The 26367-nt window shown below is 41.6% G+C and overlaps 1 protein-coding gene across 2 annotated transcripts in view; it reads left to right on the top strand.

The window, feature by feature from the left end:
* Positions 1–26367, top strand: part of nfatc3a (nuclear factor of activated T cells 3a) — a 56801-nt gene that overhangs the window by 6945 nt on the left and 23489 nt on the right. Inside the window, exons 1-3 of one of the 2 annotated variants that reach the window (XM_068596170.1) lie at positions 26–92; positions 9335–10517; positions 14727–14889. In XM_068596170.1, coding sequence (XP_068452271.1) covers positions 9394–10517; positions 14727–14889 — 1287 coding nt within the window. In that variant the 5' untranslated portion in view covers positions 26–92; positions 9335–9393. Of the gene's footprint in view, positions 1–25; positions 93–9334; positions 10518–14726; positions 14890–26367 lie in introns of those variants that run through there. The other variant, XM_068596169.1, reaches the window with a different exon arrangement.

Genomic DNA, 26367 nt, shown 5'->3' with positions numbered 1-26367 from the left:
AAAGAGACCACCAGTGACATCAGAGAGACTGATCTAGGCTAATGAAATCTCCAGATGCCAGCAGTCACCACAGCCACTTAGTGACTAGTCAGGTTTGATTTTGTTCCGTTTATTTCTTGTACCTGTAGGATCAGGATTGCCTTTGTCATGTTCAGAGATAACGTAATGAAAGGATCAAACTGAGAGCAGCTTGTGGAGAAAGACATTGTGCCCATGTCTACGTTGTTGTCATTGCTCTGCTTTGCTAAACTAAGAGCACGATCCTCTCAGTCCTTGTCGTGGGAAAGACTGAAATTACATCGCTCTCATGGTGGACTATTTTGAGCTCCCAAAGAGAGAGGCAGAGGGCAGGCAGCAGGTTCTAGTGACTCGTTTGTACTTAGTGCAGGAGAACCCCTCTTGTCCCAGAACGTCTGCAGCCTTCAACTTTTTATTGCTCAGTCAATTTGCGATCTTACCGAGGAGAGGAGTGGAAGAATGCTGTGCGCTACATCGCCAGGTGAGTGTTTTGGCACTCCCAGACTGTAGCCAGGTGTGTTAGCGTGCATGTGTGTGTTTGTTTGGACTTTTATGTTGAGGGGCTGGAGCCGCTACTCATACAAGCAGCTGTCTTTAGAGTACAGGCAGTCAAGGAGTCTGTTTGAAATTACACTACATCTTCCCCAAACTAAGGACATCCATTTTATCATGTATACAAATGGGTGAGTGTAAAGTTTACATTTAATTATTTTTTTATCCCCATATAAACTCTTGCTGATATTATTTCATGTTGTGTTCACTGCACTTGGCTCCCACTTTGGTAATGTGCAGTAAATTTGGGTCTTTTTTTGTCCTCTCGATTATGAAGCTAATGCATATCAGACATGTGCTGTTGGACATTGATGCTTGTTGGTATGCATGGTTTATTATAACAAAGTCCCCACAAATGATATCCTGTCAAATGGAAAATAAAAGAAGAGAGGAAAACATACAAGCACACTGAGGAGAGTGGAGTTTGACAGTTGCACAAGTCAACATAGACTTTATAAATGTTATAGTTTCAGATTTATGGCTTTATGTATCAGTGAAAAAAAATGTTTATGGACCTACAGATTCTAATAATTCCTTGAAAATGTGAAAGACAGAGAGGTTAAAGGTCAGACAGTCAAGTATGAGGTCCACATGTGGGGCTCGATCACCATGTGGGTGCCCCTAACCCTACTGAAGGGGTCCTAGCACCCAGTGTGATGAATGAGACGTTTGTTTCCCGGGCGAGGCATGAGTAACTATGTGTGGCATCTGTCTAGTTTAAATTTAGTGTAACTGAAGCTACCACTGGCCGCGCTATATCAACATGTCAGAGGCTGCATTACACCAGAGAGAAAGCTGTTGAACGCCTGCATCTGGTTTTATTTTTTTCTTTCTCTCTTCCCTTTTACTATGAGGCATAGCCTGTACGTAGGGATTAGATTGGTTTGAATCCTATTTTATTTTAGGCTACCCCTCAAAGCCTTATTTCAGTCAGGATTGGCACCTCTACCCCATGTGGTTCTTCTTGTCCCACTCCCGTTATCCGTCCAATGATCAGGTGTTTTGACACATCAGTGATTGTTTCGGTGGCCGGTGTGGCGAATCAATGACTGGAGGTTTCAGATGGGATACGCATAAAGATACTTAAATTCAACTTCAGTTTTCACTTTTAAACTTGTGATCCATTAGTTAGATGTTCAAGGAGATGATAGGACACACTTCACTTGTTTGAGTGGACCCTACCACATGGGTCAACATTGGAATGTGGATCATGTGGACTTTGACAGCTGGGTGGAAAGGGCACACTAATTGTGAATAGCAGTTTTAACAATATGAACCGCTGATCACCTAATGCACTCAAGAGTGTAAAACATGAATTGGGCGTCTTTTTAAGATATTCTAGCCATCTTGTTCAACATGTATGAACTTGTAGAGCTGTGAACAAGACGTAACAGAAGGGGTTTCCTGCTTTAAGTGAAGTTTCTTTTCCTGGGCATTTTTCACTTCCATTTATGTTTTTTGTAGAGGAAATTGCTGTCTTCCTGTTTTTTCATTTTATTATTTCCTGCTATTTTTTTTCTGTTGTGGCTGACTGACTTCAAGAATGATAAGGAGTAGCAGGGCAGTTCTGAGGCTCTACCCCAAGCAGAGTAGATTGACCCTTAACTTGAGCACACCGCATTTCTTTTTACTACCACACCATATCCTCATCATCCATTCTGCTCAGGCAACACAGATGATGTGGAGTGGTTCTGCTGGTACAGTTGTGCAATCAATCTTTGTGAAGGTGGGTCAAGGCCAGGAGGTTGGGGTGGACATTGTTGACATGCAGAGATTAGGAAGGTGTACAGGTACATTTAAAACAATCTGGTCTTCATACACTTATATCTATAACTAGCAATACTTTGTTGATGCCCGGATATTCCAGAAACATTGTATATGCGGTATATAGTATAATAATCTGTATGATTTGTTGTGAACTTGGTTGGAGGATATTGGTTGACTCACTTGTGCATTTATCAGTGGTGTAGTAGTGAGTACTGTGGACTCACTACTAAGACCCGCCGTGTGTAAATGTCAACTCCTCTCTCTCTTGTCTCTCACTGCTCTGTATTTCTGTCTCAAACACCTTCTGTCGCTCTCGTTTTCTCTCACACATAAAGGTAAAAAAGTTCTGTTTTCCTGTATGTCCCTCTTCCTTGCTCTATCTCTCCCTCCACCAGTATGACTTTTTTCAGGCACATGCACAGTCAGCCCTGACAGATTGTTTAAATGTCACCCCTGCTGGCAGTAGCCTCTGATGTTATCTGCTCTGGGTTATTGCAGGCCATCAAGCAGCTCGTGTTCGCTTTTAAGCCAATATTGTCATGCACTGTAGCTCTCCTGCTGGGCTGACAATCAATACAGAACCGAACCATCTGAGACATTGTTGTCTAAGCGCACAGATAAAAGCAGGTCATTAAGAGAAGTTGGGGAGGTGGTTTGCAGATTGCATTTTGTTTGTGTTTTGCTTTAACTCTGTATACTGTGGCTGAGTGATAGAGTGGGTCGCCCCTCCGCTGCGGTTCGAACCCTGGCACCGCACGTCCATGTCAGTGTGTCCTTGTGCGAGAGCCTTAACCCCAAATGGGTGTGAATGCTAGTTTGTTCTGATGTGCAGGTGGTACCTTGCATGGTAATAAGTCATTCTCCATGTAAAGCTTTACAAAATGACTAATCGGTGAAATAAATCTGAGTCGACTACGATCAGACTGAAAGATTAGTCAACGAAGAGGGGGCAGCCCTAATGTCTATCAGCCATATGGGAAGCTCTGTTACCATCAGGGATGTGGTTCTATTTTGGTTTTGGACCTATCTGTCAAATATGTGTTAACGGGGAATATTATCCCAAAACACATTGCGTGACAGAACCGTCCTGCAGTATATGGTGTTTGTCTTACATTAAGTGCTAGATGTCTGAGAATTTTCTTCTGTCGAATGATTCCAATCCAGTGATCCTGTTTGAATTACAGGAAGTTTCTTAACTGTAATTTTCATTCATCTTCGGTGCTCAGACCTCCGGGGCGGTGGAACTCCATGTGTGAGGAAATCAGGCATTCACAGTCAGGGCCCTCTTTTATATCTGTTCTGAAATCTTATCTTATTGCCTTTTAATAAATCTGGTTTATTATTCATTTTATGTTGTTTCATTTCTTTTTAAACACTTCTGTTTGACCCGTTAATATCAATTTAAATATTATAGTTTGTAAAGTATAGACGGCATTTAAGTATAGCACATATTTAGGATCAAAATATAACTACTTATCTTTCCTGATATATTTTTTAGGTATTACATTTGATGTACTCTAATGGCAATTAGTAATGTGTTTGAAAGGGATCGTGCGTTGGTGGGTATTTAGTTCAGGTGGTTACTTGGCACTCTATGTTTATCCCATAATGTTATCTCGGCATGAGATTGTTAATTAGAAGCTTAATTTAGCTGCCGGCATATGTTAACATTGGCTTAGGCTGCCATTGTTAAGCCTCTGCTGGCTGGTGAGTCTGCTGTGACGGCACAGGAAGGCTTTTTAATGTAACCGTAACAAAACATTAGGATAAGACAGTAACAAGGCCCTAGAGATGTCAGGTTATCCTGAGACCCATACTTCAGGATTCTACTGTATATATGCTTTGTACCTCACAACTCTAGAGAAATCAAGCCGGCCTCTTTCTTCCCTTCATTTGGATTTGTCTCAAGCTCACTCTCACTTTTTGTACGCTGACCCAACCACCTACACATACGGTACAGGGATCATTAGAAGGTTTGGCACAAACCCAGTCAGCAAGGTTTACAGCCACAGGTGTAGGCCAACCCTTACAATACGTGTGTGCATGTGCGTCACAGGCTCTGTGTTTAGAAACGTAGGCAACTAGCCAGCGTCAGTTCTTGGAAAACGCAGGGGGAAGGAATTAAATTTACTTTTGTGAGCTCGGCAGGGAATCACTGCAAATATATAAATAAACTGAAATACATTTTTCTAAAAGTTTTTTAAGACCTCCTGTGCTTGAAATGCACACAGCAGATATATTATTTAGTGTATTAATCAAGTTAATTAAAAATTAATCAAGTTAATTTCATGATTTTGCTTATAGTTAGACTATTCATAACGTCACAGCGAGCCACTGCCTCAGTTTTGAGTGTCACAGCAATCCTTGCTGTGGTGTTACCTTACAAACAAAATAACCCAAATAAGCTTGACCAGGAGAGAAATGGAAGTAAATAATTGTTTATTGTAAACAGATAATATGCGATGATAAAGTCTTGACAGAGTCTTTGGTGCTTGAACTCGTTGACTTGAGCGGCAACGAGATAAAACCCAATAAAATTGTGAAAGAAGTGAATGGCAGCTGTATGAGAAACGGGCGTTGGCATGGAAAAGTGTAATTTCCACACAGTGAAGTATGCAGCATTTATATTTGAAAGAAAAGTTTGGATCGGTGCATCCCTAACTTAGAGAGACACGTTCAGTGTCTCTTGATGGACTGATACATTTGTGGAAACAGAAGCCTATGGTCAAGAAATGTAAAAAAAAAAGTGGTTCATGAGTAATTAACATTTCGATTTTACATTTTTAATACTTTTATACAAACCACATAATTGAAAAACGTCAGATTTAATGTTTTTGACTGTTAATTGATTATTTATCTGAGGTCCGTACATTTGATCCTACACTGTCCAGGATGTGTTGTCACACTTGTGTGCTGGTCTGTTGGTCAGCAGCTCCTGAGGAGGGCTGAAACAGGAGACTGGGCTGAACACAAAGCCTTTCTGTACTGGGGATGTAAGCAGAGCCTGCTCTAATCAACCTGCTTGCCCACCACAAAGGGAACCCTGACTAAGGTTACCCTTCAGCTCCAGCAACACATGGCGTTGGGGCTACTGGGTAACCTAAGACGGTAATATGTGTTGGGGTGTACACTGTACAGTACACGCAGACATATACACAAAAACACTCACACACACAAGGGTAAACTCACATATACCCATACTGTAAATGCAAAAAGACACAGGAAGGCACAGAGGCACAACCACAGGCACGAAGAAACATGCACACATTCAAACACCACCCACACTGTTATACCCATACACATGCACATATTCACATAAAGAGAGGTAGACCGATCATGGGCGCACCAGCAGGAATCAATGAGCTTGTCATCTTCTCTGGGAGAGATAAATCCTTCGTACACTGGACTCTCAGAATGTGGGCCTTTGTGTCACCTCCGGTCACAGGACTCTGACACACTTTGTGTACAGTGAAAGTAAGAGGAGGGAGGAACAAGGTCTCTGCGGATTATTCCCAAAGTGAGAATCCCCAGGCAGTAAACGGTCAGCCAAAGGCTTGTTGAACTTTGTTTCAAGGACCCAACATGTATGCCACCATCGCCGGACCCTATGGTCACCGCGAGAAAACAAATGTCTTTGTCTAGTGTCACAAACAAAGATGGGGCATCACTGAAACATCTCCTAGTGAGGCAGAGCTATTATTATCTTAGGTACAGCAAAGCCTCTTACGAATCTTTATTTAACCAGATTGTCTGTCTGATGTATGGATACTTGAGGAGTGTGTGACGCACCAGGCTTTCAGAAACAGTGTAGGGGCTTTGCAGCCAAGGCCATTGACAAAAAAAAACAACAAAAAAACAATACCACCACTCCTCTCTGACCTCCTGTCCTAAGGTGACTGGTGTTTGGCTCTGACTGGGGGGGTTTCCCACCTCCCACCCCTTTCCTCCCACTCTAGGGTTTTAGGTAGCAGGCTAATCTTATCTCAGGGAGAGGAGAGGGCAGTGTGCCAGGTAACATGGCCGTCCCCTGACTGACCCTTATCTGTGCAGCACTGCTACTTACTTCTTTTCACAATGCTTAGGATGTGTAAACAACGCAAAAATAGTAAAGCAGATGGAATTTTTTGTACTAACCAAATAATAATTTGAACTCAGTATTAAATGAATGTTATACCATTGGTACTGAAGGACAACTCACCAGAGGGGTTTCTCACAGGATATCTGAAGAGACAGAGAAACCGGCAGTCCAGAGACAAGTTACTGCTCTCATTACACTCACTCGGCCAACTCAGATGTCTACTTCAAAGTCCAAGACTCTCACACCGTAATGCCTTTAAGATGTGTATTTTGATGTATCATACATTTTCTCTGAACACAGTTATAACATGTACACAACTATATATACGTCATTACTTAACCCATTGCTACTGGTACTTCACAACAGACATGGCAGCAAAAACTGTCCTTTCTTTGGAGTAGTAAACAGGTTGTTTACCACAGATCAGGCGACAAAATACAAAACATGTCTACCACATTTGACAACCTGATCCAGTAACTGAAACTTTTCATTTAGTTTTTTCTTCATACAGTGAGAATGTTCTAAAACAATCATTGGTTGATTGGTAGCCAGTTGTTAGTGCAGCTAATGTAACTTGTAAGCGTCGGTTGGCATCCGGTGCTTCCATAGACTTGAAGCTCTGTGTGAAGTTTGAATTGCTAGAGCATGTTTATTGATTATGCCATAACTTGTGCAGGAAATTATAGATTAAACAAATAGTGACTGTTTAGTATTATCTTTTAAATGTGACAATTAGATTTTATACTATTCTGATGTAATAAACAAAATTGCCCTCTGAGTAAACTTCCCTAACAAACCAATGAAATGCACAAATCAAGCCTCATAAAAAGGAAAATCTAATGTTAAAATACAGTTCCAGATTTACCAACATAAAAGTTCACGGAACAATTTGCTGCAACTTTAATGGGCTTGTAATTAGTCTGTAAGTAGTACTTAATATACTAAAGCAGCAGCTCAATACTGAGTCAGCGCCTGGTACTTACCTGCCCTGAATTATCCATACATTTTTTTATGTGATTCTCCAGAGATAAAACAAGCGTGTCAAGTTATGTTTTTCCGAAGCAGAACCCCAGAAAAACATATTCAGAATGTTTGTCTTTTGTTTACAAATGACAATTCATGTCTTATCTGATCATTAACTATAATGCAGAGATATTTATGTCTTTGTAATCCAAAACATTTTAATAATGTTTTTCTAAATAAGTCTCTTGGATTGAGGCTTTTAGAAGGTAGAATGAATGTGATGTGTATTGAGTGAATGTTGTCCCATTTTGACAAATTGCTTTAACAGATAGTGGATTATTTTTTATGCGACGTTTTTTCAAGGAGATATACATATTTAAAAAACGTGAACACTGAAAATACGCGGCCCTTAAGAGAGTTGAAATGCTTCTAATCCCGATTTTTTTATTCATTGCATTTATATATTTTTCTTTTTTATTAGTGTATAGAAAGAAGCAGGGTCACGTCATGCTATTTCCCAATTCAGGCTATCACACATGTTTTTATTTTCCTGACAACTTCCTCCCCTTCCTCTCGACTCTGTTGTCCTTCTCTTGCTCCAGTCAGTCAGTCAGATGTTGTCGGCTCCATGGCTGGGTCTTGTGACAGGCAGGCAGGGCCGGTGTGAAACTGAGCAGCTATAAATAAAGCTGCTGCTGCTGCCTCCGTTGCTGCTGTTGGATAGAGAGGAGGGCAGACATCTTTAATATCTGATTATCTCTACAAAGCTTTCATGTTACTGGGTTATCAGTTAGAGTCAAAAGAAACAAATATAGAAACTTAAATTCATGTTAAAAATTGTCTCTTATTTTGAGGCACGTAGATACATTAAAGGAATATGGGGAAGCGCAATGATTTCACAACCTCCTCCTGGAAAAGGCTACACTATGGTTTTAGCCTAGCTAATCGTTTTGTGAATGCTCAATTTTCTTGGCCTATATTTTTTTACGTGGTCATTTTTGCAATTTTCTGAAGGATATGAAAGACAGGAAGCCTGATGGTAAATGATGCTTACTTTTAGTATTTTTAAGCTTAGTTCTTATTCAGAATGAGTTATATATGTATAAATAAAGTTTCAAATGTAAAAATGTCTCTGCAAGTGAAATGTAAAACATTGGGTTACTCCCGGTGAGAGCAGCAGAGCGTATCCAGTGTAGGTTTATCAATAACCTCTAACAGAGTAGTCCCAATGCGGACAGTGGGCTCTTGTCTATTTGTTTGTGTGTGTGTGTGTGTGTGTGTGTGTGTGTGTGTGTGTTGACCTTTGGTATAAATAGCCTGCCGGCGCTAGCTGTGATGACAGCGGACAGCACGCACCGTTGTGTGAATTTGTTTCCTGAGTAGTGCTGTTCATTGGTTATCCCTCTTGGAACAATGCCTGTATGACTGCCTGCTACCCAGCAACACTCAGGTCTCTAATTTCCTGAAACTGGGCTCAATCGGAAGCGCAAACTCAAGGCGCAACCGTATATGGGTCTGCGATCAAATATTTTTATGCAATTTTGGAGTTAAGCGTAGTCGGTGAGAACGAATAAAAGTATCAGCAGGTTGACTTATAATTATGACGAATTACATCTTCTCACCTTTTCCCTTTTACAGCCACGTTTAACAGGCCTAGAGGAGATTTCAAAACCACTGTGTTCTGCTTCAGGAGTGCTAAAGCAGAAATATACAGCGACCCAAACAGTAATATACAAATATGCTCAAATAGGTTTTCATTATCTTGGCTGCCTTTGAGTTTTCCTTTTGCATCTGGTGTGCTGAATTGAAGAGAACACTTTTAATCATCTTAATGAAACTTGCTCCGGATGTTATCATCAACATAATTAAGTCAAACTAAGAACATCAAGGGTGACGTAATATTATCAAGAAAAAAAAATCCAGTTTCTTAATCTTCCCTTTGTTTTCATCTCCTAGATCTGGAGCCTGATGACAACACCTCGTTTTACATCCTAAATGTGGGCCAGCCCCAGTCTATGGTCACCAACCACCAGTCTCTTGGCCTGCCTCGTCATGGCATGCAGTCTCACTCCCAGATCATCAGCACTTCCCAACGCCTTCACTCACACAAACCAGGATCTGCACCTCCGAGCTATGAGGCACAGAACTCCAAGTACGGCACCTCCCCTCTGCTGCCCTCTGCTCCTGTGGAGGCACCAAAGGCCTTTGAGTGCCCCAGTATCCAGATCACTTCCATCTCCCCCAGCTGCCAGCAGGAGATGGATGCCAATGAGGAGGATCTGAGGGCCAATGGTCCTGATGGGGACTACCAAGGTGATAGGCCCCTGTCCAGAGACCACCTTTATTTGCCCCTGGACCACTCATACCGGGACTCTTCGCTCAGCCCTAGTCCATGCAGCAGCCTCTCCTCGAGGAGCTGGTTCTCCGACGCCTCCTCCTGTGAATCATTCTCACACGTCTACGACGATGTTGACTCAGAGCTAAATGAAGCGGCTGCTCGCTTCACCCTGAGCTCCCCTCTTACTTCCCCAGGCTGTGTCTCCCCTCAAACCAGTGGTGGGATTTTGGAGGAGCAGACCCACTGGCAGCACCACCACCCCGCCTTTGTGCACCACTCTCACTCCATCAGCCTGTCACCTCGACAGTCCCCCTGTCACTCGCCACGCACCAGTGTCACTGACGAAAATTGGCTAAGCCCACGGCCACCTTCCAGGCCTTCCTCACGTCCCACCTCACCCTGCGGCAAGAGGCGCCACTCAAGCGCCGACATCTGCTACCCCGGCTCATTGTCTCCTCACCACTCACCCACACCCACACCAGGACCTTCACCTAGGGGCAGCGTGACCGAGGACACCTGGATTGGAAGTCCTTCTGTAAGCATGTCACCCTTTCAGTGTTGCCCATCCGAGGCAGACGTCCCATCCAAGACAAGGAAGACCTCACAAGACAGAACGTCTATGAAAACTGGGAAAGGGGAGCTGGGGCTAGATGACCAAGGAAACATGTCTCCTAATCTAGACTCTCCTTCAGACGAGGGCTTACACAGCCTGAAAAAAGATGGGCCTGGTGAACAGTTCCTTTCAGTGCCCTCTCACTTCTCATGGAATAAACCCAAACCTGGTCATACACCAATATTCAGGTAAATTTGCTGATGTTGAAGAGAATAAGCAAAAAACAGTTTAAGATTTTTTACAAATACCATTTCTTCAAAATCCAGTTCCATCTCACAGATGCAGTCACCTAATTTAGTTTAAGCAAAATATGCATGTAGATGTTGAGGACTCAAAAGAGAGGAAGTGAATATAAAATTCCAATGTTTTTATCTGTTCAAGTCAACACGGACTTTCTCAACTTGTTGAAATAGCTTTCTGTTGCAATCCATATGTTCTTTTCTACTTCCTGTTTGTATTTGAGAAAGACTTGGCGACAGCGGTAGTGTGTTCAAACAGATTCTTGATGTATTACATCCTTAAACTTGAAAGCATTTTGAACTTATAGTCAAAAACAGAAGGTGGTCTGGGGAAAACTACCTATGTGTCTGGATTTTTGTAAAATATTAATGCAATCACTGCTTGGCAAGACAGCTATTGTCGTTAATCTTAAAAGCAATCACTAGGGCAAGGCTAAACAATAGACCTCAGTGGTAAATGTTTTTATAGTTTTGTGAAGTGTCATAAAGATTGGAAATCCTTTTTGATGTGGGAGAGAAGTGAAAATATTACAGGGCAGTAAAGTTGTATCAAAAAGCACGGTAGATGAATAAAATGGGGCGCTGCAGATCAATGTTCGGTAACGGGGGAACTTTGAGCTTTGTATCAGCAGTATAAATCTGATTTAGAGACATTGTATCGTAAGACAAGTTTATTAGTGCGGGGAGAGGATCACAAAGGGCACAATACTTTATTTTTCAAGCACACACACAAAGGCAATCTCCACATTAAAGAGTAATGGGTGCTATCAGAAACTCATATTGGAGTTTTTTAGGAGAGGTGTCAGCTGTCTGCTCTCTAATGTGTGCAGCAGATGAAGACATGGCCTTGTTTGTGTGCACTGGCCCCTAGCACTGTAAATCAGCACAGGGCACATATGGCAAGGAGGCCACTACACACACACACACACACACTCTCTCACACACACACACACACACACACACACACACACACACAAACTGAAACATACATACACAAACACATGCTTAGACATAACACAAATGCTTGCTCACATAGACCTTACGTTCTTCAGACAATAACAGACCAGGATAACAGGGTCAGCTTTATGATGAGTTACTATTTGATAATTTTATCCTTGCCCTTGGCCATGGCTAAAACAGTGACAGAATAACATTTCCATTACTGGAGAGTTAGGTGGTTGTTGAGTTGCTTGTTTAGTTGTCTGTCTGCATGCATATGTGTTAGTGGTGTTTTGAACAGATGGCCCCGGGGGAATTGGTAGGATTTGGTTTGTAGGTGTGAGTTAAACATTGGTGAGGTGTGCAGGCACCTCTGAGACTATTCTCACTCCTTTATCCCTGAGCTGTCTGCAATGAGATATTAATGGCACTCTTATGAGTTGGCTACCGAAAGCTTTATTGAAACAAAAGGTCAGTAAATACTGTACGGCTCCAGTCAGAAAGCAGAGCTGAACCATGGCTGGAATTTGTTACCAAAATATAGTCGAGCAAGTCACCACTGGTTTCATTAATTTGCTGGGTTTTCATTGCTGAAAGAAAAACATGGAACTGAATGGGAAATACTTTGGAACAAGAAATGCAGTTTTAGTAATATTTGTTAGCAGTTGTAAGTATGCTTACTGGTAAACCATGATGCATAGGATGGAAAGGATGCTAGTGGGACGATGCAGACAAGATGAGTTGTGGGACTGTGATTAGACTGGAAGCCCCTACACCATGCTGTAGACATTTGAGAAAGGTTATGCTCTGTGTCAGAACATGGGCCACCGCTTCTGCTCTGCTCTGTCACAAAGCTCATATTTCCTCTGTCCTCCTTTACTCCTGTTACCGTAGCAGCCATGAAAACCCGCACTTCCTAGGTGGTTATGTCATGGTTGTTTGGAGGAATACACAAAGGTTAGGATGCATCAGTTAGTTACCCTGTGTAAGAGCTGAGATAGAGCTACTGTCAGTAGAAAATCTACCTAATTAAGTTGTGCCTAATTAAAAGACACTACAACAAGCTGTACATCCATCATCACAGTTTGCCCAGAATACGTAAAAATACATTGGTGTTAAAGCAGAATATGATGTCAACAATCATGACAACTATTGGTGGTATATGTATAGATATATAATTTTATGTGATTTGCTCATCCTGGCCAGTTAGTCTTTCGGTAAGAAGTTACAACCTAAGGTGGTTTTAGATGACGTTTCCTTGTCACATCTGGAGAATGTAGCTCAGTTAGATTTTTAACCACAAGGCTGCATTTAGTTGATCAAAACCTCTACAAAATGTCAGACACATGCCGTCTTATTCCAAAATGCAGTCTCTCCTTTGGCTTCGGTGCCAGTCTGTAAGGCAGTTTATGAAATGAAATGGCTCCACTAAAAGCCTGACTCACATGTCTTTAATTCAGTCTGATCCGATCGGTTTGCATGTAGCCAGCTCTTGACAGGCGTTTGGAAAGGGAAGAATTAAGGGAGTCAGCCATGCTGGCTAAAACTGTACAATCTTTCCCCTAAGAATTATTTGTACTGTCACTGATCTATCATGCAGTTTAGTCTCAGAACGTTTGCATGCTCGGAGTCTGTATCGTCTTGGGTAGAGCCAAATGAAAGCATATGCCACCATGGGACAGGGTGCACAAAGAGCCTACAGTGGCGGACGCTGTGTTAGAGATCAGTGTGTAGCATATGTTGTCTTGTTTCTGGCCCACGACACAACATATACTTACATACACAGCCATTGAAATAGAGACACACATGCATGGACGGTCGCAGTTTGATTTATGATTGTGTAGACTGCTGTGCTGGAAACAAACATGTTACTTTGTAACTGCTGCCAGACAAGGCATCCAGATGAAACACATCCATCATACATACATGCAGTTTGTGCTGCCTCTTATATCATAAATAAGTGATTGTGTTCACAGTCAAGATGCGACAAAAGTTGACATTGTGGCTTTGACTACAATTCAAGTACCTGTTCAAGTTAAACTGGACAGTATTTCAGTATAGATATTGCAGACTAGAAGTGCATGAAAAAAGGGAATCAATAACAGAAGCGGAGTAAACCATTAATCTAAAGAAAACTTAACAAACATAAACCAAACTATGGATGAACCATTTTATGAAAATTTATTTTGATAAGATTAGAAAATATGTTCTTGGACCAGATTACCTCCCATTTTAGGCATTTCGACATATGTAACTTTACTCCTAGCCTCACAACAATTGATTCAACAACATTTGGTAAAAGGCTATTGCTTGGTTGTTGTTCATGGTTGATGCCAGTGTTTACGAAATGTTTTGGAGATAAACTCATGCAATACCCTCAGATGGACATCCCCTGTTTCTCTGTGGAGAAAGCCATTGGGTGTTTTATTTGTGACTGCAGCTGTTCAAATATGATTGTGGCCTTTACAGGAAAAAAAAAGAGGCAGCGAGAAGAAACACAATACCAGCCTCTGTGATGCTTTACACTAACAATATACACTTGTATAGTGCGCGCACACACACACAAACAAACAAACACACGCACACACACACAGTGATGTACTCGCTGTCTGACACACTCATCCTTCATTATTCACACTACACTCACAACGAAAAAACCCTTAAAAGATGATTCAACCTTTAAGTCTGAACCTGACCTATAACAAGTGTTGTGTTGAAGAGCAGGATTAATGCATGTGGGCATTCCAGTGATTCACTGTCTGGTGGGGCTAAAACAACTGCCAGTTACCCCATGTCACACCTATAATGCTGTCTCAGACCATGAAAGGGAAATACTTATTTTTCAGCTTTTGGATGTTGTCAGACAGCCTAGTTTTCTCCCATAACATAGAAAGAGGGGTTGTTTTTGGGAAGAAAGGTTGTCTTGCTTGATCCTACTCTATGATGTCACATAGATTAACATACGTGCAGAACATTTTGAATCATGGTAAATGTGAAGGTGTGAGTACCCAGACAGATTGTGTTACTCTAAAATGTTTTTTCTTCATCATTGATGAAATTCTGTGCGTTCAATCTAAAGTGCCACAACAGTTTCTATCAGTTACTACAACCACAAACTGTGGACTTTGTGCTTTCAATTAAGCTTTTACACATAATTATTTCATACCAAAGCTCTAATCAATTCTTTCTCCGTGTGTGTGTGTGGTATTCTCTCATCAGGACCTCTTCACTGCCTCCACTAGATTGGCCACTGCCAAGCCAATTTGGCCAGTACGACCTGAAGATAGAGGTGCAACCCAAAGCCCACCACCGAGCACACTATGAGACTGAGGGCAGCCGAGGAGCTATCAAAGCAGCATCCGGGGGCCACCCAATCGTCAAGGTAAAACATTTTTCGGGCACTTACAGCAACTCCACCATTAATCCTGAAAATGTTAAGACCATTACCCAAATGCTAACAAGCTGAGTGGTGAGAACCTTTGTGCTGACATCTTACGTGTAAAAATGACTCAAATCTATTTTTACAGATTATTAACATTGTTTTTCTGCTCCATTAAACAAAATATAAGCAAGCACCGATGTCTCTGCAATGATGAGAATGACTTTGAGGTCAAGTCTGATTTACTGTCTCGTCCAGCCTTTAGTGATGAAATCAAACATGAAAAGAAGCGAAGTAAGCTCAAACTGAACTTATGCTTAATCAAGCAACAGATTCTCAAGAGTTTGCAGGGAATGCTTTCTGCATGTGAGTGACATTTATTCCATCACAGTTTAGACAGAAAAACATCTTCTTCCTCCTCAATTGTTGCACAACTTCAGTACCACCTTGTCATTTACTGATAGCTGTTACTAAGACTAATTGGACTATAAATCGGTGATTGGTCAGCCTTATTACTGGTTGTTGTGATCTGCATTACATTCAGGGTTTCATTTTACAGATTTGCCTGTGTGGATTGTCACATGGATCCTCTCCCACAGCAAGACTGTCAGTCAACCTGTTGAGGCAGGGAGACAAGCAGGCAGCCAGGAGAGTTGCCACTATGGCCCAGTCAGCTGCTTTGTAATTTGATAGCACCTGTGAGAGATGAGGTGAGCCTGCATAGAGCTGCGGCTGCTTTTCTCTGCAAACGTGGCAGAGAGAGAGAGAGAGAGAGAGAGAGAGAGAGAGAGGGGTCGTGGGGGGGTGATAGAGACACACACAATGATATATATATATATACAAAGAGCGCAATAGTGGAAGATTTCAGTCCCATTAATATTTCCAAAAGACCGTGACAAGCTTCCTTTATGTCTATGATTAGGATAGGGTCGTAAAGGTAGACCATGACCATATTGTGGAATCCATGGCTACTTTAAACTTTAGCTGTTCAATCAGACGAATAGGATTGCCACATACTGTCAAACATCTTCTGTATTTTCACACCTGCATCTACTCTACTAGCATTGCAATGACTTCTAAAGCTTAATGAGCGTTTTGTCTTAAAAACAAAAACAAATGTGTAGACATTTTTTTTCCATGAACTTGCTGCCACTGTTGAGTTTTGTTTGTTCATGGCTTTAAAAAAAAGTATATTATTCGTCCCAAGTGCACCATGATCCTTCATGAAATCTGTAGGAATAACGATTTTTGAAATTGTTAGTGATATTGTAAATGCAATATATTCTTACATAGTAAGATAATGCATTGGAAACAGAAGTTGTAAATTATTATTATGATTATCAAATGTTTTGTTCTTATTGGTTTTGGGGAGCATGTTTTATCCCTTTGCTTGCAGATGGGAAGGTTTGGCAAACTCAGTCAACACTCATGATGCACACTGTACACAAGATTATAAAAAACATTTTTTTTTAAATGCAACAATCGAACAGCTATGGACACAATATTTCCTGAAAGAACCACAAAGCCAGAATTTCTGCCATTTGTTGCTTTAGAAACAGCCTATGTCCTCATGCATTCAGTCATGCAGGCTCCCTCCAGGCCAATCATTAACCACTTCAACCTCAGTTAGACCAAGATTCTATCCTGCCATATGTGACGATGCATAATTTAGCTGTCAATTGTTTTCAACCAAGCGTTTGCCATGCTTGCCCTCATTCACCACCCCCAGAGGGAATTGTTTGTTGTTATAGCAGTGCATTTGGTTCTACGGTAGTGTGAAGAAAGCTTACTCTGTTTTGTTTTTTTTACTGCAAACATTTCATTTTTTCAAGTTGTACGTTTTATTTAAGTTATTTATTTTTGTTTGTAAAATTCAATAACAGCTAATCGCTTTTTAGGTCAAGGAGGCAAAACAGATGATAAGCCACAAGAGCAGATAAATTTACTGATACTCATGTACTTGTTTTAGATGAGCAAGGTTTACAAATAATTGTTTTCTGTTGATATATTGCCAGACAAATCCAATACAAAATAGTTTGGCCCGGTGCCACTGCTTGTGTTGTAGGTGTAAATCTAAGAGCAAACTTGTCACGGACAGAGTGAGAGAAGCACACATACAGTATTAACTTGTCATGAGCAGCAGATTTGTGGAGAGAAAACATGTGGCTCAATGAGTTGTGTGTGGGAAGGAAGAGAGAGAGAGAGTGCAAGTGAACTTGATTGAGTATTTATGATATTAAACTAAAAAAATAATTAAAACCATCCTTTATTCAGCTATATATCACACCACTCTTTTTGGTGTGGTGGCAGTTAATTGTTTTAATCATTCAATATTTTTATAGTAATTAACACAGACATAACAACATATTTCCTCTGTATTGCTTATTCTGTATTTGCTTCTTATCTTTTACAGAAAACTTAATAAATACATTTAGAATGCACTTACACAACCTGCTTTTAGGTCCTTTTCATTCAGTAGACAATGTCACAAAATGATACAAGTGATCTGGTACACACACACACACTCACACTCACACTCACACGCACACGTCTGTATAATTATGACTTGAGCTCTACAATAGGATCTCTTCAGTGGCTCATTTTCTGCTTATTTTCTGTGGCTACACTTCTTAACAGCTCCTACATCCTGCGTCTGGGGCCCAAAACCGCAAGTTAGAAATCACTGACCCTAAACTGCTCCTGAACTGAGCCATTAAATTCTACACAGACATGCTGAACAATTCACAAGACACTCAAAAACAATCAACATAAAATTAACAGCTGGCTTGTACTATGTGATAGCATCAGTACTTGTTAAGCAGGTCTAACTGCATTTTTGTTTACCAAACACCAAGTCCTCTATTGTGAGTCTTCTTTGCCTTTTTGAGATCCAATGTGCATCAAACCAACCATATTAAAAGGTAATTTCTTCATCCATGTCATTATTGTTTTTATAGAAACACAAAAACCAACACACGTTATCAGAATAACACAATGCTGAATATATGGCAAAAACATAATTAAAAAGAACACAAAAAGCATAAACAACAACAAAAACATAAAATATTATTGGAGAGAATGTCAAAGTTCTTCAGCCACTGTTTTGACCCAGCATTTGTTGGGCGTAAGATGGTCAGAACACTTAAAGATGTGGACAAGCTTGCACATATCATGTTTCCCAGGTGCACTGGGGGTGTGAAAGTTATTCCCTGGCGGCCAAGTGCCAACATGTGTAAAATGTAGCTTCCCTGTTGCAGAGTTTTAATCGACAATTTGTACATATTTTACTATATTTCCACTACAACATTCCGCTCATTAACAATTTTGCAACCTAACTATAAGAAAAAGCTTTTCTTTGTTATTATGTTAACCACTAGTGTGTATAGTTAGAGGTTTCAAAAACCTGCCGATACCACAGCAACTACTATTGCTACTGATTGTACCTCTACGACTCCTTGGGTCTTGACTCTGCTTGCGTGATGTCACCAAATGACGGCGTACCTTCCATCTGGACATAGTGATGACTTCCTCTTGTGGTCATGTCCAGATCCTTGCACCACTGAGCTTCTGTGTCAACAGAAAAAACAGCACAGACAACTAGTTTACATATGTTAAGAACTGAAAATGTTTGAGTTGCTCAGTTTTTGTGGATGAGAAGGACAATTGAGTTATTGCAATATTCTCCATGTAGTGTTATTCCTAAATTTTGCCTTGTAGTTTTAAAACACTGGATTTGTTACCCACCATACTATACAGGTTAGTGTCTGTTGTTTGTCTCTGGATACATTTGAATTCATCATCTGGCCTTTTTGAAGTATGCAAACTAGGATTTCTTGGCACAGACATTTCAGTTTTGGTACAATAGCCTACAAGTACACATTTAGTGCAGGTGGAGCCCTCAGTAGCAGTTTGCATACAGTTGTCTGTGCGTCTTTACATGTCACAGGTGGTTAGAGAGATTGAGGTCATTTTTTTGACATGTATCAAGGTTTCCTCCTCTCTGAAACTGCTCTTATAGCTTCAATGCAAATTTTTTTTCACAAGTTTACTTTGTTTTGGAAAGTTTACTTCATGGACAAAAGCATCCCTGTCAAAATCAACTGTGTGCTGTTACTGTTGTTGTTACATGTTTGTCAAAGAAAGCAAGCCTGCAGAATGTTCCTGGATTTGAGTGATCTAAATAGTTATCTTTTGAGAGGTCTGTATACTCTACATTGAAGTTCACACCAATAAGTACTGTCTCACAGTAACATAATCTATACATGACAAGGCATTGGCAAACTTTTGCGAACGAACCCAGGCTTTGTTTACTAACTCAAGGATGTCTTTTTCCTGACATGTAGGCACTAATGCCTGTTTTTCCTGTGGTCGGCCAACTATCGACTTTTATCGCTGTATTCCCTTTAGGTGGGAGTCCCAACAGGTGTTTCACTGATCAGATTGTGGTCAAGCGACATGTGAGGCTACTGGCGACTTGACTTTGTGCTCACATGGCCACGTTTTGTAATCTGATTGCCGTACAAAGTTACTTTCAAAACAAAAAAAGGATTTACCTCAACTCATCTTCAATAGTAGACACTCACAATATTGTTTTTCTCTCACACAAACACACACACACATACATACTGGACATATTCCTGTTTCTTTTTGTGTCTGTTTGGGCATCTACTAGCTTTAGTATCAAGGCAGTTAGTTACTCATATACCTCTCACTCAGTGGCACTCATCCAGATTCCTCAGGGAGAACGGTCTTGTGAATTTTGCAGCGTGTCGGTGTAGAATTTAATGGCTCAGTCGAGGAGCAGTTTTAGGGTCAGTGATTTCTAACTTGCGGTTTTGGGTCCCAGACACAGGATGTAGGAGCTGTTAAGAAGTGTAGCCACAGAAAATAGGGAGCAAATGAGCCACTGAGGAGATCCTATTGTAGAGCTCAAGTCACAATTATATAGATTTAGTTTAAAATGATTATTGTTATCCTCCAACATGCTGATGAAGTGAGCTGGTACTTTGTGTGAGAGTGTGTCCCGGGCCACTTGTATCGTTTTGTGACAAAGCAATAGAGGATAATATGTCGTGCAACATACTAAGCAGTTACTATGTCTCAGTAACTTATACTGAGATGAGACTGCATAATGCTGAGCGTTTGTCTGCTAGTACCAATAAGACGCGAGTGTGTTCACTAGCAGTTGATCATTGGTCTAAAGAGAGACGTGTCATAAAGCTTTGCCTAGCAATTGTTATAGCAGCCAGCTCTTTTTCTGTCTGTATGTACGGTAGCCAGACAAACAAAAGCCACACAGCGTGACAGTGTTTACATTTGAATTGTTTTGACAGACGTGATTCATAGCGCAGGGTTCTGTGAGGAATGCGGTCTATTCCTATGCAAAGACTGACACTCTGGGCTAATCATATTGTAACTCATATTGAAGCCCATCAGTCAGCGATGTTTGTGAGGCTTTTATCCATTAGAACAATTGCCACTTCTTTTGTAAAGCATTGTACAGATTTGCATTAAGGTTTGATAACAATATGTGCAAATGTTAGAAGCATGTTAGAAGTTCTTTGTAAATGATTCATAATTCTGCAATTTGTACATTGGCCAGCCACGTTTGTACCTGGCTGACTAGTTGTTTTAGCCATTCCTCCGGGGCTAGCTGCAGACCATAATCGGTACACCTGTTGCTAGGAGACATGTAAGTCCAAAGCCTCTCTGGCTTGCTGAGGTATCCTTGTGCGTATTTAAACAGCTTAATTGAGTGCTGCTGCACCCACACAAATATAAGGAGCCCCTCTGGTATTACCTGCTGCTCCACATTGAGGCAGGCAGACACAACAGAAAAAGGCTGTCAAATACAGTGAAGAAACACATGCAGTACACAGCGCACAAACAGATGAATACGCACCAACCTGTTGCGACAGTAAACACAACTGATTGAAGCCATGGTTGGGAATAAAGATTTTAAAGAGAATATGACAGAGGCTGTCCAAGATTTCCACTGGCTTGGATGCATTCAATTATTTCAATCTCAACGTTTAAATGCGTGTCCATGACCCCATTGTTGTCCGTCTCTGCAGTTAACCCTCACATTTTTAGTGTCTTTAACGCTTTCCCTTTGTATGCCCATCTCTCTCTACCTTTGTCTCATCTGCTTTTTTTCCATCTTCCTCCTTGTTCTCTTGCCTTGTCTTTTGCATTTGCCTTGACAGGTCTCTGTCTCACTCATGCTGACTCTCTCAGTACACTGGCAGCCATAATGGGGGGACACACAGACAACAATGCAGATTCATGTGGTTTGCACTGTGTGAACTGGCTGGAGCTAGTGCTGCTTTGCCCTGGAGCTGTATTTCATATAAACATGTTGGAAGCTTGGCTCTCATTTATTGTAATCAGGCTTAGCGCACAGTGAGGCGCAGTGAGTGGGGAGGAGAGAGACAGAGGTGTGTGTGCGAGTGTGTGTGCATGAGAAAGAAAGAGAGGGAGGGAAAGAGAGAGAGTGGGGGAGGGAAGAAATTGCAATAAGAGGAATTGAGTTTGGACCAGTGTAGCAAGGCCATATACAGCCCTCATACAGTATACAGTAAACGCTCCTGTGTGCGTGCGCATGTATTGACCTTGTTTAAACAAACAGTCAACCGGCCCCCCTGGCTCTCTCTGCCCTCCCCAGTGTGCTGGGCAAACAGCAAGTCTGTGTGAGCTGTGCTGTGTGTGTGTGTTTGTGTGTGTGTATGTGTTTGTGTGTGTGTCCATAGATCCCAGGTTGAGGTGCCACAGTGCTACTGTAGGGAAACCACTGCCTTCTAAAATTGGCCCACTCGTGACCTTGACCACCATTGCGCCCTCTCTCTCTCTCTCTCTCTCTCTCTCTCTCTTTCTCTCTCGCTCACACACACACACACATATACACACACACACACACACACACACACACACACACACACACACACACACACACACACACACACACACAAAACACCTAAATGAAAACCTAAAGTTAGTGTGCTTAAAACCACACATTCTCTCACAGTCACCATCTAACACAAGCGTTTCAGGGCTGTAGTTTACATCAATGTGACTGTACGTAGCTGCTCACTCATTACACACACACACACACACACACACACACACACACTCCTGCATATGCACAGAGGGTCTCACCATGGCAACAGTGGAGCAACACAGGGAAACAACTTGGCAGAGTCAGGCGCTCGCTGTGAGAAAGTGTCGAGTTACGGCAGAGGGCTAGAGCGGAGGTAGGTGAGAGGCGAGGACAGGGACGGAGAGGAGAGAGTGACAAAGGGAAAAGCAGTGAGAAGAGATAAAAGATGGAAGGAAGGCCAGGATAGGAAAGGTAGGAAAAGGAGTGATGAGGAAAGAAGAAAGAAAGATGAAAAATCACAAGCAGCGAGGAGAGGATTAAAAAAAAAGAGAAACACATGAAATGATTGGGCGGAGCGATGCCAACAGGTAATTGTTGCTGACACACAGTGAGGAGAGGCAGTGTTTTGCTGTAGGGAGCAGGCGATGAGCTCCCTCTTAGCTTTGCTCATGTAAATCCCCCATTATCAAAAGTCTTAAAGAGCCCAGATCAGCTCTCAATATGGCTGTCATTTTTGTACTCTATTTGTAAAAAAACTAAAAATGTTAAAACACTGGTGTGTGTGTGTGTGTGTGTGTGTGTGTGTGTGTGTGTGTGTGTGTGTGTGTGTGTGTGTGTGTGTGTGTGTGTGTGTGTGTGTGTGTGTGTGTGTGTGCAGTGATGGGAGATATTTCTCCCCTCGGCTTGCTAGCCTTATTACTGGATCAGTGGAACAGATGAAGGCCAAAAATAGGTGGGGACTTTATTTAGTGGGAGCTGAGTATGTAACCGTATCCAGTGGTTTTATTTTAGGGGAGGGAGTTCATCCTAAATTTGATCCACAGTCAGTTACAGGCTTCAACGAGCCCTGGGACATGTGACCGGCTTTAATGTCAGTGTGGTTTAATATAAGAACTGATCTCTATCAGGCCTCAGTTACTTGCTGACTGACCAGCTGGGCTGAACTCTGGACAGGCAGAAAGGTGAGGAGTTAAAAGTGCAGAGACCACCCTCCTGTGGTATTTCACACTCAAGCATAGATTTAGGGGTCGGCCGAGGGAGTGACTCAGGAATGTGAAACGAGTCAAGGGTGTGTGCCGTGTGCATTTCACTGCCGAGATGCCTCCTCCGCCAGCTCCATGGTACTATCCATGTGTGTTTGTTTACATGTCCTGCCATTTGCAGGTGGTGCATTACCCATTTTCTGATCTGACGGTGCAAATAGACTGAAGTGTGCTTGGACTGCTATTTGAGCAGCTTGTGGCATCATTTGCATTTGTTCCCCTGTTTTAATGTAGTCTTAGGGTTGTGAAGTGTAGTGATCCAGCTAGAAAGCTATGACATTGACATATTTATTTTCCAGTTCCACTTCCACCCCTTATGTATCAGTAGCATGGTGTTGAGCCCTTGTTGCTGAAGTAAATGTTGTTCTTTGAACCAGCCACGTGTTGTAAGGCGTACATGTGTTTAGTTATTGTTGACTGAATGTTGAACAATAAACAAATCAAAGTGAATTGAATCGAGGGAACACCAAACAGAAAACATTTGTGTTTTTAGTAACAGTTGTGACTCTGGCCGAGCAACTGAATTAGACCGGCTGTGTGGTATGTTTCTGTTTGCAAACGGGACTGTTGATTCACTGGGGCTACTAAAGTGAGTGCTTTCTTTCTGGCTCTCTAATCAGGTTTTCCTGGTTGATTATTTGATTTGGAATGAACTGCTGGCCTGCTAAGTGTATGTTTGTCAACACTCTGGCCCCACACCAAATCCCTTATGAGCAGAGACGGAGAATCAGAGAGAATACAAGAGAACAAAGAGGGAGTCAGAGATGAAAAGGGAAGAGCTTGGTTTATACTCACCGGAGTAAAGTCGGTGAGAGTTGTGTGCACTAGAAAGTGACTTCATCACAGCGTGCGCATCGTGCGCCAAGGCAACGCTGATTTGTGCACCTGAATTTTTGTAAAGAGGTTCTGTCAAAAATAGTTATTTTAAGATACTATAAATAGTTTCAATGGTTTTACAAAGACGGACAATTTGTAAATAAATGCTTTGGAGATACATTTTAAAAATCTGCATTTGATTAAAATAGAATTTGCTACAGGACATTCCACCTTCTTCTGGCATTCAAAACATGGATTTATTTCTTTACATGGCTTGTATAAGTGGGGCTAAGTAATCCATGAATATGAGATTAAAGTTAATTACAATTCCTCCTTGTGGAGTTTCTTTTGTGGCAGTTTGCTGGTAACACTCGCCTTTCCCTGCTTCTGTTTGTTGTGTTCTCAGGTCAAGTCTTTACAGTTTTTTTACATCCGTCCTTCCTCTCTTACAGATACATTCCTCCAGAAACTTTATACTGTCTGGAACACACATGTTGCTGTGAATAAACATGGCCTGATTTATTGACATACACACACACACACACACACACACACACACACACACACACACACACACACACACACACACACACACACACACACACACACACACATGCAATGCGCACAACAGGCATGCAGACAGCCACATACGCACACACATGCACACTCTGTGGGATAACTTCCACAGTGTGCAGACATGATCATAAAACAAGCAACACAACCCACAAGCCTGTTGATTCCTGGGACCCCGTGTTTCTTTGAATCCAGAATAATGGTGTCATTTATAGCCACGGATCCTTTCAGACTGGGGTGCTTAATTACCTGTTAGCTTGTTACTAGCTAGATTTGTACTTTCATGTGGCTCTTAAGATCTAATGTGGTTTTCAAAGATGAACCCGTTACTGGTTGTTATGGGGGACTCATGCTGCTTCTTGCTGCAATTTCCTTCGGAATACATTTCATGTGCCACATACAGCAGTTACATTTCAGAAACATGCTGTCTACGTAAGTTTGTATGTCCTCTGTGTGAAGAGGAAGCTTCCGTCTTTGGTCTCCATCTTTGGGGTTAGTGTGGGAGATTTTATTCTGCCTCCTCACAGCACCCTCTGCACTACAAGAACTGACAGCAGTGTACAATGCACAGAGACACAAACACACACCCAAAATCACATTACTGAACTCTTTTCTCCTTTATTGTAATTCAGACACGTCTTCATCACTGAGCAGGTAAAATACACGGTGGATGTTTTGGAAGAGGATCAACATACCACAGGGGAGGGAAGTTTTTGCATCAAAACAAAGCCTGGGGGTTGGAAATTAAATTTTAAATGCCCCAAATAAAAAGCAGCAACAGTTGGAAAAGTAATTGATTTATAGACATAAACAAACCTTTTCCTATTTAATTACACATGATTATAACCACTTTCTTATGGAAATATTACAATGCTTTCCACAGATTTTTGGTGAAGCAGAAGTTGGAACTCAACTCTTTGGAAACCCTAGACTACACTTCTCAGTCCACACTTGTGCATAGCCTGAAACACTGAGATAATCTGGCAAAATCATAGGCTACATTTTAAATGAGTTACGTTAAGATAACCGTTGTGCTCTTAACTGACTTGTTGAGGAGTAAAAACAAAGTGTGAGTTTGTTTATGGGTCAGTAATTTGTTTTCCCTTGTATTCTTTTCAATCCAACCTTCTCTTGGGAACCAACGAGTCTTTTATGAGCTCAGTAGCTTAAGTATCTTAAGCTACAAGGTTTTTATTCAGTTGAACAGGGAAGCATTATTCAGATTTAAGGACCTGCCTCTGGAGGCTCGTCCTCTCACATAACCCGCTGTAAACACAGCATATTTCACTTTTTCCACAGCTCAGTTCAACATAGGTGCCTCATACCTTAACTTCTTACACCGCGGGGGGCCGTCAAGGAAGTAGCAAGTAAGAGAAAGACGTGGAGATACAATCATGACCACAGGCTACCAGTAAATCCAATGACAGATGTTCCCTTGTACAGCAATTACCCCATTGATTTCAGTACACCTTTTACCAACGCTGGAAATACATTGCATTTAATAATCCTGCTGCAAACCAGGAGAGTTTAATAAATGCCTTCAGAAAAAGTCAATATTTTGAAACCAAGCACATTTCTCCGGCTCACTGTTTGTCTCAGGTACATATGTTTCCAAGGCCTGATTGTGACCAAATTAATCCTTTTTATTTTAGCTGGTTTTGGAACAGCACATGACAAATCCCAAGCTACACCCACTTTCTCACCCACCACAGTTTTGTACCAAACATTGACACAGTGGTGTGTGACGCAAACCTGCTGGGAGGAAAGGGTCAGTAGCCAGCTGTGGTGGGGTTGAGGCTTGGCAGTTTGCTGGGTTGAAACAGCAATGAATGGCCTTGTTCTTTTCTGTTAAACTCGATGAGCTGCCCTCCATTTGAGCTGAAGGTGTGGGTTGCGAGGGCAATATGTACGGGGGGAGGAAAAACAGGGGAAGGGGGGAAGTCTGCCAAGTAC

Source organism: Clinocottus analis, unplaced genomic scaffold, assembly GCF_023055335.1.
Source record: "Clinocottus analis isolate CAN_PGR_092001 unplaced genomic scaffold, fCliAna1.0.p SCAF_1, whole genome shotgun sequence".
In the NCBI taxonomy this organism is placed as follows: domain Eukaryota; kingdom Metazoa; phylum Chordata; class Actinopteri; order Perciformes; family Cottidae; genus Clinocottus; species Clinocottus analis.
This window is presented reverse-complemented; position numbering and strand designations above follow the sequence as displayed.